The following is a 21515-nucleotide window of genomic DNA, read 5'->3' as shown; positions in this document are numbered from 1 at the left end:
TACAGCGCTAGGCAGGGCGAGGTTGCTTGCTCAAGGCGCAGTAGGTATTCGAACCCCGTACGTTTTTGGTACGAAGCAAAGACACCGTACCCCTGAGCCGCGCTGCCCCATATGTTATGTAGAATAATTAATTATATTGCCAAAATTTTCATAAATCTACGAAATCCCCAGATCTCGGGTCTGCGCTGTTGTGACAATTTAGATGCTTTAGATGTATAGAATCCTTTTTTAAAAATACTTGAACTTCTATATAGAGCATTGTTCACTAAACGGGCTCAAATCATTTTACGAGGGGTCTCTGGCCAACAGCAACACTAAACATGTAAGACGAGACATGACTGACGCCTTTTAGGCGATATTGCCCTTTTCCCCGACAGAGACAAAAGCTGTTAACGATCAGGTACTCATTTTACACCTGAGCGCGGTGGGAAAATGTGAGTAAAGAGGCTTTTCTAAGGATTCAACTATGCACCGCTCGGATCGAACGTGAGTGTCATACCAAACACCACATAACCACAAATTTTAATTTAAATATTTATATATATATATATATATATATAATATATTTATAATTAATTTGCCAAAACATTTCATAAATTCTAAGAAATTTATCATATCTCAGTAGTACGCCACTTTATCAATTTGGATACCACCTCAATATAATATCGAAAACTTTATTGTGAAGTAACAGTATTTTGACTCTAATTGCAAATAAGACTTTTTGTCATCCTGAGCAGCCCTTAAAAACAATCGAAAGGTAAATAGCTGCTTTCTTTTAAACAGTAAACTGCCGTAGTCCGTGAAAAAAAAAACAACACGCATTTAAAAATTTGGCCAGAAAACTCGTCCTTCAAATATCGATCGATTTAAATCACCCCCATCTTGACTAACACACTCGAACTTGGGACTTTATATATTAAAGTACTTCGCGACGTCCCAGGTTTGAGAGGTTGTTTTTCCCCCCCCAAAAATGAGGGTCATTTTAATCGATAAATATTAATTTTGAAGAATGAGTTTTCTGGCCAAACTTTTAAATACGTGTTTGTTTTTTTTTTTGGTTTTTTTTTTATCTTCTCCAGAGTACGGCAGTTAACTGGTTAAAATAGAAAATAGATTGAAATTTTACAGGTATGCCTCTGTTGCAACGAATAATATTATATCAAACATGGGATTCCTTGACGAATGCAAGGAACACTAAAAATGTCAAACTGTTGCTATTTTGGGGCTAACTCAGTGATTATCTTGACTGTAAATTGAATTAGCTTTTGGGATTTTGAGTTTATCGAGGTTAAGTTAAAGTAGAATTAATGTAAACAGAACCATTCTGACGTAAATTGGGATATTGCATTTTTGCATCATTTGACTTTGGCCAGATTTTATGATATTATTTTTCTTTCTTTCTTTCTTTCTTTCTTTCTTTCTTTCTTTCTTTCTTTCTTTCTTCTTTTTCTTTTTTTTTTTTTTTTCTTCTTCTTCTTTTTCTTCTTCTTCTTAGATAGATAGATTCCGATGCTATGCTGGTAATTGATTCCATGGTCCTCTGAAAGTCAAGAATGCCGCGAGCTTGTCATAAATTGAAGGGGTCCATTAGACAACGTGTGTCTGTTGACTCACTCAATCCTAGAGATTTTTGTTACTTGACAAAATGGGAAAACATGTATTAAAAATGCGCATGTACATAGATAGATTTATTCAACTACCATTAACATGCAAACTACGTCTATAATTTGTCTCAGAAAAATATAATAAATAGGCATGGGGTAAAAGTAACCCGGGCAAACTACGGATATAGTCGGTGTTAGGGTTGCGTGAGTTAACCCAAATGGTTATAGCCTCATCGGCGCTGCAGTGGAAATACGCTCAAACCAACGCAAAATGTCCATAAGAACAATAACACTAATAATCCCTTCAAATTCTGTAATTTCAGACTTCAAAAAAAAAAAAAAAAAAAGAGATAGAGATGACTTCGCGAAGTCTCGGGATTGGGAGTTTTATTTTTGTTTTTGTTTTTTGTTTTTTTACAAAATAGTCATTTTACTCGATCGATATTTAAGGGACGTGTTTTCCGGTCAATTATTATTATTTTTGTTTTTAATACGCTGTTTGTTTTTCTTTCGCTATTTTTTTTTTTTCTGTTTCTTTTCGTGCGGCTATAATGTGGTCTAGTAGTATGACACTCGCTTTCGGATCGGAAGAGCCTGAGTTCGAGCCTCGCTCGGCGCATAGTTAAGTCCTTGGAAAAGGCTCTTCACTCACATTCTCTCACCGTACTCAGGTGTAAAATGAATACCTGGTCGTTAACATCGATGTCTCTCTCATTCTGAAAAAAAAAATTGTACTAGCAGGCGTCTTGCCTCGTTCAACATGTTGCGTGTTGCTGTTGGCCAGGGAGCCTTTTATAAAGCGCTTTGAGCACGTTTATTGGATTTTGCGCTATATAAAAGCTGTTATTTTTCTTGGGTTTTTTTTCTTTTCTTTTCTTCGGTAAGGGCGGGCGGGGGGGGGGGGGGGGGGGGATCAGAGAGTCACAGTAATATGATATCTATAAATAAGGTTATCAAAAACGTTGACGATTTCGTTACCATTTGGTGTATGACCTAGTTTATGGTTTCTTTATTTACCCATCAAGTGTCAGAGTGCAGAGTACGAGTACCGTTCTACGATCAGTTGAGCGGAATACCGAGTGACCTCAATGCTCAGCTTGTACCCAGAGTTGCTTATAGATAGTGTGCACTTGGCTAAGAAGCTCACAACATTGCCATCCGGAAGTATAACGGACCAACACATAAAACTATGTGTAACCTTAAACGTTTATAGTCTGGTTAATATAGTTTAGTGAGAATTACTCATAAACGTGGATGGCAAAAAAAAAAAAAAAAACACACACACAAAAAAAAACAAAGACCTGAGTGACGTCAACTTCATTCTGTCTATGCACCTGTCGCACCTTAGGTCGGAGGTAGCTGCTTGGACCTTGGAAGGATGGAGGAAGGTTGGGGGGGGGGGGGGGGGGGGGGGGGGGGAGAGCGTGGTATTAATAAATAATAATAATAATGATAAAAATAATGCCTTTATTTGCGTGCAATGAAACACTGAGAAACCTTATATGTCGTAATACCATCGTAAATCACACACACACACACAGACACACACACACACACACAAACACAAACACACACACCATGGCTGATCATGGCGTTATAAAATGATGCTTTATTTTTTGTCAAAGAGTAAATAAGAATATCATATTGCCGCACATCTTTCACAAATAACGTACATCATTGTATGTAGCGCTCCTGTCGCCTTAATAAGTAGTCAATCAGACCCGTTAGGTCCATGGAGCCGGAGTTTGCTTGCTACCCTTTGGATAGGACGGTAGTCTGCCGCAAAGTACTTTCCGCCAGATCTAACAGACACAGCTACCCATCCACTGCTGGGTATGTAGAAATGGGGATTAGAAAAGAAAAAAATATATCGACTGCACCCGGGATCGATCTTGGTCCCTTTGTGTGTGAAGCGAGTGCTCTACCAGCTGAGCTATCGGGACTTTACTTGACCAAAAAGTCTTTAATAAGGCAGGCGAGTCGTGCCGTCAAATCTACTCTTCCTATCCCAAACTCATAGGAAGTGTGTATGCAACCAGGCCTTCATGACTAATAATGAGCACATTGAGCTTTTTTTTTTTAGCCTTTATATAGTGCAATATCCACTAAACGTGCTCAATGCGCTTCACAAGGGGTCCCTAACAAACAGCAACATTTAATATGTAGGACGGGACATGACGTCTGTTAGGAGATATTACAAAAAAATTTTTTTTCGGACAGAGACAACGCTGTTAACTTCCAAGTACTCATTTTACACCTGAATACGGTGAGAAAATGTGAGTAAAGAGCCTTTTATTTTCCAAGGACTCAACTATTCGCCGAGCAAGGCTCGAACCCAGGACCTTCCGACCCGAAAACGAGTGTCATACCACAAGACCACTACACACATTTGATCATCAGGTGGCATAACTATTTTAGTAGAAGGAAGTATATATAGGAAAGATAGAACGAAGTTGACGTCACTCAGGTCTTTGTTATTGCTTTTTGCCATCCATGTTTATGAATAATTTTCACTAAAATGTATATTAACCAGGCAGACCATAAACGTTCAATATTACACATAGTTCTCTGTGTTGGTCTATTTTACTTCTGGGTGGCAATGTTGTGAGTTTCGTAGCCAAGCGCACAGTATCTTTAGGCAGATTTTAAAGATTATTAGGCATAAAGTAGTGTAGATGGATAATCTTTATTAACGACCAAGATATATTTAGACTAGAAAATAAGGTACCGTCACTCTGAACCATATGCATTCAGTCCTCCGGAAGAGCGGTTTTACACTTCTAATGAGATTGGAACCGGTTTTTGTTGTTGACATAACACTTTCATTTCCCTATTTATTTTATTCCTTGTTTAAATATCCACCACCATGTTTTAATGTCAATAATCAGAATATTTACATTTTAACATTATACCCATTTGTGCTTTTACGGGCTATCCATCCATCCATCCATCCACCCATCCATCCATCATCCATCCACCCATCCATCCATCCATCCATCCATCCATCCATCCATCGCATTTTTCAGAGGATTAACTTTTTTCTCTCTTGAAAATCAGCAAAACATGCTCAACGTGATGTCGGCCTCGTGTTACGTACGAGGTAGTGAAAGCGGATCTGGGATTGTCAATGCTATAATATTATTGTGAACCAAGCGGCGTCATTTTAGTGTCCATGACGACGGCTTGAGTAAACATGCACGAGGTACAAAACACTTGACATTTCAAATATTATTAAAAAAAAGATTAAAAAAAAAAAGAAATAAAGACCGACCGACGTACCACAGAAATACCTGTCGCTCGAAATTTTAGAACAATATGATTTAGATTCGCTTTTCATCATTCATGTTCTCTTTATTTTGTTTAAATATTTTTTTTTTTGCTAAAGCAATCAACCCACCAAGTAGAGCACTTGCTAGGCCAACAAAGGGACAGAGATCAATCTCTGGTAAAGTCGAGATTTCTTTTCTGACCCCCCCCCCTCTCTCTCTCTCTCTCTCTCTCTCTCTCTCTCTCTCTCTCTCTCTCTCTTTTCTCTCTCTCTCTTCTCTCTCTCTCTCTCTCTCTCTCTCTCTCTCTCTCTCTCTCTCTCTCTCTCTCTCTCTCTCTCTCTCTCTCTCTCTCTCTCTGTGTATGTGTGTATCTGTGTGTCTACTGAGCAGTAACTGGGTACTGGGTCTGATAGATCTTGCAAAAAATATTTTACGAAAGACTAGTTTCATAACCCAAAGGTAGCAAACACTTATTTACCATTGCCCGTTTCACGCGATATAAATTGCGGGGGGGGCGGCTCCATGTACCTAATGGCTGTGAAGGACTACTTTTTAAAAAAATCAACGTAATCAGCTCATAACAATTGGTATTTTTAGACAGTAAACCTTAATAATGTAGCCTTTTGCATATGTCTTTCTTTCTTTTTTTTAAAATTCAGGTAAGGAATGGGCACGATCTATATTAACTTTTCATGTGCTCGAGGTCATTGGTCACATTGCAAAATTTGCTCAAAGTGACCCACATAGTGAAAAGTGTTCACAGCTTTTTAAATATCCAACATCACGATTGGTCATTTTGTTCAGCTTGACACAGGGGTATGTTTACAACTTCATTAAAAAAGCAGCGTGTTTACATAATGTGTTAAGATATATCTAATCGTTGGACAGCAACAAATCATGTGATTGATGACCTGGTTGGACGATAACATGAATAGAGATCGCTCCCATTAGCTCAGTTAGTAGAGCATTCGCGTCACACGCAAAGGGACCGAGAATCGATCCCGGGTGCAGTCGAGATTTTTTTTTTTTTCTCTTTCTGATCCCCCCTTTCGACCCATTAGAGTGCTTTTGTCCGTTTTACGTGATAGAAACCGGGATAAACTCCGGCTCCACGGGCCTAATGGCTCTGAAGGAGTACTGACTTTAAAGGAGTCGTTGTGATATGATGAAACCTTACTTCACGCGATATCCGCCCGATATGCATTATAATTATATGCGAATTTTGGCTGATATTGGGAATTTTATTGAACCAATAACCGAAAAATCGAATTTAGAAGGTCTTCTTCCCTCGAGGTAAATAATTTACCGATTTCTGTTAAAAGCCGGTTTAATAACACATCATTTCTTTTATCTACTATCTAAAACTTAAGAATACAAAATGCTAAATTTAAAAAAAGAATATCACCATAAACATTTTTTTGGGGCGTTTAGCGTCATAAATCTTCTTCTTCTTCTTCTTCTTCTTCTTCTTCTTCTTCTTCTTCTTCTTCTTCTTCTTCTTCTTCTTCTTCTTCTTCTTCTTCTTCTTCTTCTCCTCTTCTCTCTCTCCTTCCTCCTCCTCCTCCTCCTCCTCTCCTCTCTCTCTCTCTTCTCTTCTTCTTCCTTCTTCTCTCTTCTTCTCTCTTCTTCTTCTTCTTCTTCTTCTTCTTCTTCTTCTTCTTCTTCTTCTTCTTCTTCTTCTTCTTCTTCTTCTTCTTCTTCTTCTTCTTCTTCTTCTCTTCTTTTCTTCTTCTTCTTCTTCTTCTTCTTCTTCTACTTCTCCTCTTCTCCTTCTTTTTCTTCTTCTTCTTCTATTTCTTCTTCTTCTTCTTCTTCTTTCTTCTTCTTCTTTTCTTCCTTCTTCTTCTTCTTCTTCTTTCTTTCTTCTTCTTCTCTTCTTCAAATCTTTTCTTCTTCTTCTTTTTTCTTTCTTCTTCTTCTTCTTCTTCTTCTTCTTCTTCTTCTTCTTCTTCTTCTTCTCTTCTTCTTCTTCTTCTTCTTCTTCTTCTTCTTCTTCTTCTTCTTCTTCTTCTTCTTCTTCTTCTTCTTCTTCCTTCTCTTCTTCTTCTTCTTCTCTCTCCTCCTCCTCCTCCTCCTCCTCCTCCTCCTCCTCCATCTTCTACCTCTTCCTCTTAAAGGCCACTTTACCAAACAAGATTCTTCCAAGCTTTGTCGTGGAACAAGAAGACCCAAAACGTAACAAGATATTATATCATAGCGCTTTATAATTAGTTAAGAGATAGTATGAGCTTGTGGAGGAATGTTTGAATGCGTTATCAAAGAATGAAGAAGCACCTGCCTAAACAACTCTTGAGCCCCGAGGCCTTCCCGATTTAATGCAAATCTGTTTAGATTTATTGTCTTATTTATGTCTTTAACCAGTAAAAAGATTAAATTTCCAAGACTTCAATGGCTGCTTTTACAGCCATTAACGTTTTTTTTTCTTCTTCTTCTTCTTCTTCGTCTTCCGCTCCTATGTTATTTCATTTTCCTTTCCGTCCCCGATGTTCTATATTTCAATCCTGGAAGATAGATAAATAGACAATCGGTCAGGGAGAGCGATAGACAATTAGACGGATAGGCAGACAGATATGTATGTGTGTGTGTGTGTGTGTGTGTGTGTGTAGATATTTATAGAGTGAAAAAGAGAGTGAAAGAGAGAGAGAGAGAGAGAGAGAGAGAGAGAGAGAGAGAGAGAGAGAGAGAGAGATTAAGGTGGATAGACGGGTGGATGTGGGAATGGATGGATAGAGCTGTATCGGACAGTCGGATAGACAGATAGAAACAGCGCTCGTGAGCACGTAATTTCACATTTTGTGTGTGTGTGTGTGTTTGTGTGTGTGTGTGTGCGATATGAATTGGGTGGGGGGGGGGGGGTAGATAGATAGATTGATTGATAGATACATAAGATAGATACATATATAGATAGATAGATCGATAGATAGAGCGCATAAAACTTGCTCTCTTCACTTCTAACTGAATGTCGTATCAATCAATTCAACACAACCTCCGATGTACCAACCCTGCATAAATATTTATGTATTTATTCACCGCATCTCCTATTACAAAACAGCATTGTCCTCCATGAGAAACAAACAAGATACGTTCCCTGGAAATGAAGATCTCTCCGAAATTTCTTATTTATTTCGTTTTCCACCCTTTGTTCCTTAGAACTGACACAATCTTGACTTTTTGCGACCTCAGAGGAACGCGTACACAATCACACCAAACACATATTTCAGAAACTATGGAAATAAACGTGAACTCTTCCTTTTGCACTCACTCAAGAGTCAGAGGCCATCATCCATTTAATTTAGAAAAGGTTTGACCCCGATTCTAGTTGAAAGGGCACAGAGTTGTCGGGTGGAATTCTCTTGATGTTGCTCCTAGAAAATAAACATATTTATTGGTGTGCGTGGATTCGGTCCCTTATTTTTATTAAGCAGATATAGAAATGTCTTCAAAGTTATTCCATCAAGGGGCAGTTTGGATCCTTTCTTTAAAAAAATAAAATGATAAATAAATTATTACCAATATTGATAAGTGTGGAAAGGAAATTTTCTGACAATTTCATGGAATAGATTCTGAGAAATGCTTGACACAGTATCCCATACTCCTAGAAAATGACATATTGAGAGAATAAACAAAGTAGCTTTCCGGGGTTTTTTTCACACTTTTCTTACCTATACCCTATTCAACCATGGTTTGTTTTTGTTTTGTTTTTGTTTTGTTTTTTGTTTGTTTGGTTGGTTGGTTGGTTGTTTTTTTTTGTTTTGTTTTTGGTTTGTTTTTTTGTTTTTGTTTTGTTTGCCTTCATAGTATATTTTGAGAAATTGCATTTCCAAGATAATAAAATATCGTTGTCCACCAAAATATCATGTATCATAAACGATGTTTTGAAAGATTTTCCTGCGGGTGGTTGGATGGGAGCATCACCCTTGAATCATATACCTATGATGTTCGCATGGGTGTACGATCCGATAGTGATGTCGTTTCTTCTTCTCTTTACTAGCCTATCCTGCTTCTTTGGTTTGTGATTGTATTTGTGACAGGGGATATTTTTTTTTTTTCTGTAAATCTTCTGCCTGTTTGTTCTTGGTTATTTATAATTTAGCTTATGATATCTTTAGGTTATGATTTTGATTTACATTTTTACTATTTTTGTTAGATTGCTTGTTTTTTTGTTTCAGCGGTCTCTCATATAACCTCAATTGTGTTGGAAGAGACCTAAAGCAACAAACAAAAAAACAAAAAAAGATTTTCCTTATAGTTAGACACAGACCGCCCATTTACTCACCAGGCCCTAACATCGACTATATCATCCGTAGTTTACCCGATTTACTTTTACCCCGTGCCTATCGTTTTCATTTTTCTGAGATCAAATTTAGGCGCAGTATCAAAGCTAATGTTTTTAGTTTATGCATGTTGAATAAAACTATCTATGCACATACTCATTTTTAATACATTTCTTCCAATTTTGATAAGTAGCAAAAATCACTAGGATTGAGTGAGTTAAACAGCAACATTTAATGAAAGATGGGACAACTTATGGCTTTGCTTGACAATAACTCGTCTTTCTAACACTTTGTGTCAAAAATAAATTAAATGCCATTCTTTAAAATGCACATACGTAACACACACAATTTGTGTGGCCTTGCCCAGAATAGGAACATTGATTAGACTCTCTCTCACACACACACACACACTCTCTCTCTCTCTCTCTCTCTCTCTCTCTCTCTCTCTCATACCTGAGTCAAGTGAGGTAATGTGTTAGGTGCTTACCCATTGAGACACAACTCGGGACCATAAAATTTCATGATCACTGTCACCCAAACAGCCACTTACCACGCTTAACGTTGCTTGACTTTTATGACAAGACGAGAAATCGTACCTAGTACCTGAGCCACCGAACCACCATAAATTATTAATAATAATAATAACGATGATGATGATTATGATGATAATAATAATAATAATAATAATAATAATATAATAATAATAATAATAATAACGATGAGATGATGATAGATAATAATAATATAAATAATAATAATAATAATAATAATAATAATAATAATAATAATAATAATAATAATAATAATAACGATGACGATGATGATTATGATGATAATAATGAATAATAATATAATAATAATAATAATAATAATAATAATAATAATAATAATAATAATAACGATGATGATGATGATGATGATGAGATGATGATGATGATGATGATAATAATAATAATAATAAAGATGATGATGATGATGATGATGATGATGATGATGATGATGATGATGATGATGATGATGATGATGATAACATCAATAATAGACGACATTTGTTGAACGCTTTCAATGGACCAAACATCTCAAGCAAAGCGCTTAACTTTTAGTCACGGCGGAGGTATCTACCATTAAATCCTTTAAAATGCAAAGGTCAGTCTCGGCTGGACTGCATTGGTCAATCATAAGATTTGTGTGTGTGTGTGTGAGTGAGGCGGGGGGAGGGGGGGGGGGTGATGAAAGCGGGATGGTTGACTTCACCTGTCCCAAGCCAGCAATCCACATAGCATCATTACGGCTCCTGATTGATTTGACTGTTCCCCTGGCCGTCGTGATGTTGATTCTTGATGGGGGTCTGAAGGTGAGTGGTAATGAGATCCCTCAACGTGCTACAGGCGCCCCCTGCTAGCTAACATTGGCATGGCACGTCAGCGGATTCGATTCCATGGAGAAGATCCAGTCATGGCCCACCCACCCACTCAGCAACCAACCTGCCATCCTTTCGTAGCCTACTCTGCTGTTTGTTGACAAAACACATTAAAAAAAATAATTGAGCTTTTCTAATATAGGGCAATAATTCCCAACTGAACGTGTTCAAAGAGCTTTACATAGAGTCCCTGGCCAACAGGAACACTTAACAAATAGGACGAGACGTGGCGACGCCTCTTAGGCGATATTACATTTTTTTTTTCGGACAGAGACAACGCTGTTCACGGCCAAGTACTTATTTTTACATCTGAATACGGTGAGATATTGTGAGTAAAGAGCCTTTTCCAAGGACACAATTATGCGCCGAGCGATACTCGAACCCAGAACCTTCCGATCCGAAAGCGAGTGTCTTACCACAAGACCACACAGCCGCACTTTTGAATGTGATGGATGATATTATCATTTTACTTTATCGTCAATTTCGGACAGAAAACATGTCATATTCAAGATTTATTCACCTGTTCCTGGGACATCAATGCTGTTATCGGCTTCTCTGATGTACTCTGGAAAAAACGCGTGTCTAAAAGATTGACCAGAAAACAACTCGTTCTTGAAATATTGGTTAATTAAAATGACCGGCATCTTGGCAAAATCTCTGAAACCCCGGACTACATCCATAAATGTAGTCAATCATTCAAATATCCATTCATCTAGCCGTTCGTCCATCCATCCGTTCGCCTTTTCCTCCATTCATTCATCCATGCCTCCATCCACCCATCCTATTATCCATCCATCCATTCAACCATCCATCCATCAAATTATCCATCCATTCATTCATCCGTCCATCCAACCACCCATTCATTCATCCATCTATCCAGTCACCCATCCATCCATTCATCCGCCCCTTTATCAATCCGTCTGTCCACCCATTTCCCACCCATCCATCTAGTCATCCATCCATTAATCCTTCCATCCATCCAACAATCCATCCATCCATCAGCCCTCCAACCCATCCATCTTTCCATCATCTCTCCAACCACATAACCATTCAGCCATCTACATAAATATACAGCATTCGTTTAATTACCTCTACGATCCATGCACAAAATCTCGCATTCTGCCAATGTATTATTATTATCTTATGGAATTACCATCCAAACTCATTCAACGCAGCTATCTTAATTGCCTTCTTCTACTATTATAACACTACTGTAATACCCATACCTTAACACACACTCACGCTCTCCCACCACCCATCCCCACCTTCCATCTCTTCTGTTTTCCAGACTGTATGCTTTGCGAAATGAATTTTTTAGCATCGCACGTGCGTCTGTTTACCGCTTGCTTTCAGTCGTGAATCAATCTATGTCAACCTGTTTCTTATTAGAATTAAGGGTAATGACTGTTTTTTGTTTTAAGTGTAAGCGACATAAAAACCGACCATAAATATCAAAAGCGCCCCCTTAAAAAGATTGAAAGAGGGCGTCAAATCACCTTGATTAATTTCTCATTATCAAAATGAGATCCATAAAGTCCCCCCCCCCCCCCCCCCCTCTCCCCAAAGAAATGCGTATGCCCGTTCAGTTAATCAATATAAAACTATGCAAGATGATGAAAGAAAAATTATTTTAAAAATGACAAATTACGCCCTATCGAGCGACATTCGATGCATGGAGACAGATTTCGATAATCCATCAAACTGCAAACGCTCGATGTCAACAGGAATCGCCCATGGTGTCCACTGTGAGCAAATTGGGGGTTAGTAATAATTGAGTCATACCACATGCACACGTTACTCACGTGCCCACACGCACACACACACACACACACACACACACACACACAAACAAACAAAAAACAAACAAACAAAAATAAAACAAATTAATATTTTTTAAAATAATGCATAACATTTTAGATAAATTTCAAAGTATCATATTAAAACTGCTATATTTATAATTAGTAATCAGCAATTGCTTCTACTGTTAAACAGCAGAGTTGCGGACCGTTTGTAGGGAATCTGGTAGGTAGCCCCCTTCCTTCGCTTGTCTAGGTATTGTTCTTGAATGCCGTACCACTGCGAGTTCCGGTGAGCGATTCTGCTTCTTTTTTTTTTTTTTAAACATAACTTAAATTCCGCTTTTCTGTGTTATAATTATTCCAATGTGTAGGTACTACTTACTTATCCAAACCAGCGAAAAGATTAGCTCTGTCTAGCCCTTCCGTCTTGTGCCATAACGTAAAAGTTAGACGTCTTTTGTAGTTGTTCCAGGTGACTATAATATAGTGTGTTACTACTGATGCTTGGATTTGATGGGAGGAATGTGCATCTCAGGTCTTCAAGAGGTTGACAATCAAGTAATAAATGGTGTGTTACTGTTTCATTGGGATGTTGACATAAGGGGCAGGAAGGGGCGTGTCTTTTGTCTTTTGTAATTTTACTTAGATTGCTGTTGAGCGTGTATGTGCTGTATTCTTAGTTGAAAGATAATATATATTGATGAAGTGTTCTGGAGTCTTTTAGGATACCGGTCTTTACCGGATTCGTCATGTAGGTAAATATGCATCGGGCTGTGATTGGATTCAATAGTCTGATGTCACGTCGCCCAACAACGGCGAGCAGGGTGGTTACAAACTAAGAAAATCGGTACTTTTTATTCTTCATGCTGGCTAGAACTTTTCATATGTCATGTGATCAGAATGTATAAAAGTCAAATGTTTTTCTCCTCTGGATACACTTTTAAGCTCGACTGAGAAATATTTCATAAGGGCGTCCGCCATTGTTCAGATAGTTTAGAGCCAGCTACTAAGTTACCATGCGTCATTACGAGGGAAGTGACGTCATGACTGTTGAAGCCTATTGTCGTTGTGTAGATAAGGGTTGGCAGCTCTGCCGATTAATTCCCCTTTCCCCACTTATTTCCCAGGCACACCATTCTCCTGTTATGTTGTCTAGCATATTCCATCTCTTATGCGTTCAAATGACCTAAAAGTGTTGCAAGAGTTATTTAACTTATAAAACATAATATACAGAATTATAAAAAACACTTAACTCCTTCCTTTCATTTTGCGTTTCACACAATTAGTTATCCCGCCGTCATTTTGTTTGTTTGTTTACGTTGGCAACGATGATGATGATGATGATGATGATGATGCGTGACGTTTAAGAGGGTTACTTTACTGTACTTCCTGTCGTGAAATTTGCCGGGTGGCGCTTTTAGTGGCATTAATTTATTTTTCCAGTAGAAACACGAGTGAAATCTTAGCTGTTCGCCAGTATGACATGTATCCGTCATATCTCATTACAACGCACCCACCACCGCCGCAAAAATATATATTATTTTTTTCCCCCAATAACGAAACTACATTTATCTCATTCGTCTGTAGCGTTTCACTTATTATCCCGTTTTGCTGATAAAGGGGAAACCCGAAACGTCCATTTTAAATCTATTTTCGTATATTAAATTGAAGCTTACATTCATTTTCACTTTGTTATTTATTATTTCTTTGAGCTTCGAGCAGCAAACTTTATCTTATGATTTTTAAGTTGGCAGGTCTGCTCGTCCCATTTGTATCACCCGTAAATCTGCAACTTTCCCTCGCTCATCTTTCTCTTTATTTTATTTTTAATGGTACAGAAATAGCCTAAAAGTATTAAGTGTCGCGAGGACCGTAAAAGTCTTTAAAAACAAAGAAACAAACAAACAAACGGCAAGTTTTTAGTTAGAATTTTGATGGATCGTATTAGAAACAATTTTTTTTTGCCAATTTTTGATTTTTTAAATTTAGATTTTTAAAATTATTATTATTAATAATAATAACAATAATAATAATAATAATATTATTATCATTATTATTATTATTATTATTATTATTATTATTATTATTATTATTATTATTATTATTATTATTATTATTATTATGGAATATGTTTTGTCGCCATGCGGTAATAATGAAGGAGCAGCATTCACAATGCATTTAAATTTGGCATTACTGATTGCCATGGATTCGTATAATATTATAGTTATAGTCGTTATTTGCGGCATTCCAGGAAAGCAAATTAAATAACAATATTAATAATAATATTATAAGAAGTTGTAGTCTTGATTATCGTGTAAATGTTCCAAATGAGGGGTTCTCATTGTTTGAAGTCGGCGTCGTTCAGGGTGTTAATTATTCATTAAATAAATGGCGCAATTGTAGAATCGTTTGATTTTTTTTTTTTTTGGGGGGGGGGGGGGGTATTTTTGTTGCTGTTGCAATGATTAGTCGCCTGCTGTTGTAATAATACCGTCAGAGACAGCCAGGAGAAAATGCCAAAGAATTGGATTTCGTTCCAGCTTTAACCGGTGGTATAAATTACAGTAGTTCTGATACCTATTTTCAAATACAATAATAGAATGATCGAAATTGATGACGTCACTCTGCTCCAAATTGTTGGTTTTTTGGGGTTTTTTTTTAGCCAGCCATTTTTATGAGTAATTCTCACTAAATGCTGCTATCAATCAATCAAGACTATAAACGTTCTATGTTAAACATGGTTTTGTGCAGAGCATCAATAAACAAACCAAAAAAAAAAAAAAAAAAAAAACACAACAAAACAACAACAAAAAACTCACCGGTCCTAACCCAGCATTAGAACCGTGGAACCGGAGTTTACTGCTGTGTGGACTAGAGGGATCAGAAAAATTAATTCTCGACTTCACCCGGAATTGATCTCGATCTGTTTGCTTGTGAAGCGAGTGCTCTACCAACTGAGCTATAGGTTGGCTCATGGCATACCCAAAAATGGTAACCAGGTAGAATTGAGTGACAGAGACCAAGGAGGAGAAGAAGTAGAGAGACACTCAATTTTACGTCATACAACATACCAACTTATTTGCACCTGTGAGGGTTAACAATACATAACCTATAAAAAAACAACCCCCAATAAACTGTGTTTGTTGTAAAAAGATGTGAAATTTTGTTACCACACACACACACACACACACACACACGCGCGCGCACACACACACACACACACACACACACAGAAAGAGAGAGAGAGAGAGAGAGAGAGAAAGAGAGAGAGAGAGAGAGACAGAGAGAGAGAGAGAGAGAGAAGTAACCACATTCATATCGGCGTTAGTAAAAGGTGAGAATAATTTTGAAGCCATGAAAAACGAGAAGGCTAAATCGAAGGAGACTTGATGGAAGGAAGGTTTGAAGTTTAATGGTTGACATGTGTTTGGGGAAGCCCCACTTGAAAACAATAGTCCGCGGGCAGCCTCGAAATGGCAAAGCTCTCGACGAAGAGGATCTTAATCACGGCAGTGTTTGTAGATGTTGTCCTTTGGGGGGAACGCCGAAAGGTCTTCGCAAAAATGTGAGGGCGCTCTATAAACATATTAGTTCTACGGGGGAGATTACGAAAGGTTTAAAACAATGTTTTCACCTTCTATAAATTAGCGAGTCTTGTATGATTTTGCACCCAGTTGACACCTAGTTGTCGGTGTGTTTTAATTATTTTTTGTTTGTTTGTTTGTTTTTAAACTTGAGCTTGTATATAGCGCAGTATCCACTAAACGTGCTCAAAGCACTTTACAAGGGGTACCCCTGATCAACAGCAATCCCTAGCATGTAGAACGGCGGGACATGATACCTGTTAGGCGAAATTACATTTCCCCCCCCCCCCCCCCCAGGACAGAGACAACGCTGGTCACGGCCAAGTACTCATTTTACACCTGAGTACGGTGAGAGAATGTGATCGTGAGTAAATTGCCTTTTTCCAAGGACTCAAGTATGCGTCGATCGAGCGAGGCACGAACCCAGGACCTTCCGATCCGAAAGCGAGTGTCATAACACAAGAACCGCATAGCCGCACAAATGTTTTTTGAATGAAGTCAAATGTCTGTAAGTCATCGATGGATAATCAGCTGTGCACGTGATCGATCGTTGAATGATCAGGTAGGTGGCAACGATCGCAAACTGCTGCAGTCATTATTACCTGGACCCAGTTATGAATGAGTACCTGATTGTCGATCGTGATATATCTATATATATATATTATATATATATATTATATAATTATATATATATATATATATATATATATATATATATATATTATATATATATATATATTACGGTTAAAAGTGCTATTTAGAAAGGGATTCGTGTTAGATTAATATTTGGACCTATCTGACGTAAGGCAGGATATATATATTTTTTTTTAAACACACCAAAAGCCAGACAATTAAAAATTTTTAAAAAGAAAAGAAACATTGCTGAAGTACGGCGACCCCTTCGGGCTCTTTTGGAAATCTTGCTCTTCTTTTTGGTTATTTTTACCTCTCTCTCTATGCAGTTACATAATATTTCATTAACTACAGGTGTGTTTACATTCTGAGATACACACATAATATGCACAAATAGTCATCTCATTCACTTCCGCGCACGCGCACAATTTCCCCTCCAAGTGTATCATTCAGTGCCCCCGCCCCCCTATTACCGGAAATAATTATTTGTTTATATTTGGGTGGTGACATTTCGAACGATAGTTCAGCTTTTCTAGGGCTAATAAAGATACGTTTGTTCTTGAAACCCTTGATCTATGGATAAACGGAACGTAATCTATGAACAGTTATTTTTGGCGGAGATGGGTGAATACAATAATAATAATAAAATAATAGTAATATTTAATTAATATAATATATAATAATAAATAATAATAATATAATAATAATAATAATAATAATAATAATAATAATAATAATAATATAATAATAATAATAATAATAATAATAATAATAATAATAATAATAATAATAATAATAATAATAATAATAATAATAAATAATAATAATAATAATAATAATAATAATAATAATAATATTAATAATAATAAGAAGAAGAATAATAAATAATTAATAATAATAATAATAATAATAAAATAATTAATTAATAATAATGATAGTAGTGATAATAATGATGATGATGATAATAATAATAATAATAATAATAATAATAATAATAATAATAATAATAATAATAATAATAATATTATGTCATCGTCACGAGCAATGCTATGACAGTGACTGTGCCAACGTGTACTTAATTGCAGGTCCGATAATCCAAATTGTTATGGGCATCATTTATTGTTATTATATCTAAATGCGATATTTCATGCACACACACAAAAAAAAACAACACAAAAATAACAGACAAACAAATAAACAAACAAAAAGAAAGAACCCCCCCCCCCTTCCCACTTCAACCCTTCTTCTTCTTCTCCACCTCCTCCTCCTCCTCCTCCTCCTCCTCCTCCTCCTCCTCCTCCTCCTCCTCCTCCTCCTTCTCCTCCTCCTCCTCCTTGTTTCTTGTGAAATAAGGGAGATAACAAGTTCACTTACAGAGTACTTATAGATTATTTCAACCCTTTTGTTCATACTTTTATAAAATATGAATCGCATGTGGTCTTGCTTATTGTTATTGTAGAACCGATTGACTTCCTGGCATTCGTGAACAAATATCAAGGGCCTTTTGAGGTACCTGGAAGTCGTTAGTGGCACTCAAAGATCCCCCAATTCCTCTCCCTCCCCCCCCCCCTCCCCATGTCGACGATCAAATTTCTAGGCATTCCGGATCATCATCATTATTATTATTATTATTATTATTATTATTATTATTATTATTATTATTATTATTATTATTATTATTATTATTATTATTAAAGCCAATTTTGCAAGTGTCTTAATACAATACTCAAATCGTTGTCTTCCTTCTTAGGTCGTGTTAGGTAAACAATGATAAGTAATGGTGGACGAAAGAGAGAATGTACTTTAGAGTATTGAGAGATGGATGGATGGATAGATGGATGGATGGATGGATGGATAGATGGATGGATGGATGGATGGATAGACAGATAGATGGATGGATGGATAAACAGATGGATGGATGGATGGATAAATGGAAAGACAGATAGATAGATAGATAGACACAGACAGACAGATAGATAGATAGATAGATAGATAGATAGATAGATAGATAGATAGATAGATAGATAGATAGATAGACAGATAGAGATTACCCGGCAATGGGATGTTATATTTTTCTTCTATTTTTCTTTTTTTGCTTTGTCTGGCACTGCCCAATACACAATTTGTCAGATCTTTACGTAAACGGTAGGCATGCAACATGTCCACTAGTCTCTGTAACAAGCCAGTCCACGCAGAGACCCGCCGGAGAACTGTAACTCAGCGGTCACAAACTTCTCCACGGTCCTTCGCCGTGTCTGCTTTGGCCTGATAAAGATCTGAACAAGTGTGTATCAAAGGTGCCAGACAAAACAAGAAAGAAAAATACCAAAAAAAAAAAAAAAAAATACTAGTATTTACCAGACAAAGCAAAAAAGAAAAATACCAAAAAAAAAAAAAAAAACCCATCTCCAAAAATCAGTGGACCTCGACTGGGGATCGAGAGGAGTCTCTGTGGTGTAAGGTCTGAGGTTCGATCCCCAGTCGAGGTTGACTGATGTTTTGGGGATTTTTTTAAATTTACTTTTCTTGTATATTTCGTTCTAGCTTTGTCTGTCTGGCATGTTTCATACACACTTGTTCAGATCTTGCACCGGTGCCTGCTCCTTGTACTTTCTTAATTTGGATTTTTCTCCTTTGGTCTGCCTTGCATACTTTAATTCTAGAACCCCCAAGGCCGAAAAATTAATTAAGTTTAAGAATTCATTACCTAACTTACCCATTTAAAAATTATTTTATTTCTCTTTTTTTCCAGTATTTCATTTTAGTAATCAAGTCTATAAAAGAGAATAATCGTAATCAGTCTATAAAAGAGAATAATCGAGACCACGGCGCGTCGTTAAGACTCATCTATGTTATGAACTCCGCGCATGCGTATTTAATCTTGTTCCGCTATAAAGATATGAAACGAAACAATCATCTTTTTCAATTTTCTTAACACGGATATTACCGCGGGACACGTATATTTTAACTTTTAGCTGTTGTTCATTAAATCCCAATAGAGGCAGGAATAAATTCCGCCATAAGCGCCCTACTGGGAATTGAACACCTGCACATTAAATTCCTGAGAGTTTAGTCTTGTCTACGCATTAAAAACAAATCATTGCCCCAACCACAGCTATGCCAAAGCAAGATGGAAGAAAATTCCCGAACCTTCCAAAATCGGATCGTGTTTTGTTTCTACCCGAAATAGGGTTCAACAGTCGTGACGTCACTTCCCTCGTATTGACGCATAGTAACTGGTTCTGAACTATCGGGACAATGGCGGACGCCCTTATCTCCACCACCGCCCGTATGACATACATCTCCGACGAGCATAAAAGTGTATCCCGAGAAGAAAACCATTATAAATCTGATCATGTTTTGACTTTTATACATTCTGATCACATGACGTGTTAAAAAGTTCCAGCCTGCTTTAAGAATAAAAAGTACCGATTTTCTTTGTCTAGAAGAAAACCCAAGCTGCTGGTTGCTGGGCGGACATGACTTCAGACTATTGAATCCTATTAAAATCCGTATTGTTGTTTCACATTCTTGCCTTTTATCACGATACAGCCAACGAGTCGACCTTTGCCTTTGTATATTTCCTGGAGTATACAAAGCAAAATTCCGTGTGTCTTGTATTTTTGTTTGTTACGCAGATCAATTGTAACAACTATTAATATGTTTATTATATCACAATGACAACAAAACAGGGTTTCGAAGAACCCTATGTATGGTCAGTATTATTATATGGCTGTGAAAGTTGGACAATTACAGAAGACACAAGAAAGAACCTGGAAGCATCAGAAATGTGGTTTCTTAGAAGGATGTTAAGAATCTCATGGACAGAGAAGAAAATTATTGAAGAAGTTTTGGAGCAAGCTGAAACTAAAAGGTTACTTATTCATACAATAAGAAAAAGACAAATGCAATTTTTGGGGCACCTAAATCTACATAAATGTATTTGAACATCTTGTTCTCACAGGAAAGATAGAAGGTAAAAAGATTAAAGGTAGACCTAAAAAAGCGTTTGAATAGTTTGAACAGTGGGTGACAAGGAAAGAGAAGAGTAATATTATTTTTCTGAGGTTATCCGATCAGAGAGATGAATGGCGTACCATGATCACCGATAACTGGCACAGACTTGGTACTTGAAGGAGAAGAATTACTTTGTTTCGTATATAATCCGTCACCAGGAAGTGACTGTACTTTTTGGATTATGCCTCGTGACAGCTTAGCAGCTTAGCTCAGATGGAGATGGGTGGACGTGACATCAGACTATTGAAGCCTTATCTATATTGTGCCTTTCGTTCATTCATCCACAGGGTCATTGTCGTTGGCGGGGACGGCTTCTACTCGGAGGTGATGACTGCTTTGATTCTTCGTCAGCAACAGATGTCCGGGATCAACCCCGATGACCCGGACTGTTCGGTCCTGCCGATTTCTTGCCCAGTTGGAATCATCCCGGGCGGAACCGGAAACTACATGTCCCTGTACCGCTATGGTTTCGTGGACCCCATACACTCGGCCATCAAGATTATCAAAGGTGAAAACTGAATACTTTTTATTTATTTTTTAAATTAATCTATTTACTTGTTGCTATTGTTCGTTTCACGTTACAGAAACCGGGATACTGGGTGGGGTTCCTGACCTCCCATAGTGGGTAAGGGGGGGGGGGGGGGTTACATACTGTGTCTATCCCCTTATAACTGTTTTCCAACATGCTTTCTGTCTTTGCCTTGGAATGAGGTTACTTGGTTTTGTCCTGGCCCTGGCCGGAGTCCGAGATGGGAGGGAAATAGTCAAATGCATAGTTATTGTTTTGGGAGATGATAGTTTTTTTCCTTGTAAATCATCTCTCTGTTATGTATTAATATATTTGTTATTTTGAATGTATAGTAAGAATTTGAGTGTATTCCTCTTTGTTTGATTTTGTGCTTGTGTCCGGATGAG

General features: G+C 37.3%; 1 protein-coding gene across 5 annotated transcripts in view; it reads left to right on the top strand.

Moving 5' to 3' along the window:
* The window catches only part of LOC144962700 (ceramide kinase-like protein), a 171672-nt gene that overhangs the window by 138724 nt on the left and 11433 nt on the right, over positions 1–21515 (top strand). For all 5 annotated transcript variants that reach the window (XM_078895867.1, XM_078895864.1, XM_078895869.1 and 2 more), the window contains one exon: positions 20888–21108. In XM_078895867.1, coding sequence (XP_078751993.1) covers positions 20888–21108 — 221 coding nt within the window. The remainder of the gene's footprint in view (positions 1–20887; positions 21109–21515) is intronic.

This window comes from Berghia stephanieae, chromosome 1 (genome assembly GCF_034508935.2).
Source record: "Berghia stephanieae isolate SIO BIC M18660-M18661 chromosome 1, UCSD_Bste_1.3, whole genome shotgun sequence".
NCBI classification, from domain to species: Eukaryota; Metazoa; Mollusca; class Gastropoda; order Nudibranchia; family Aeolidiidae; genus Berghia; species Berghia stephanieae.
This window is presented reverse-complemented; position numbering and strand designations above follow the sequence as displayed.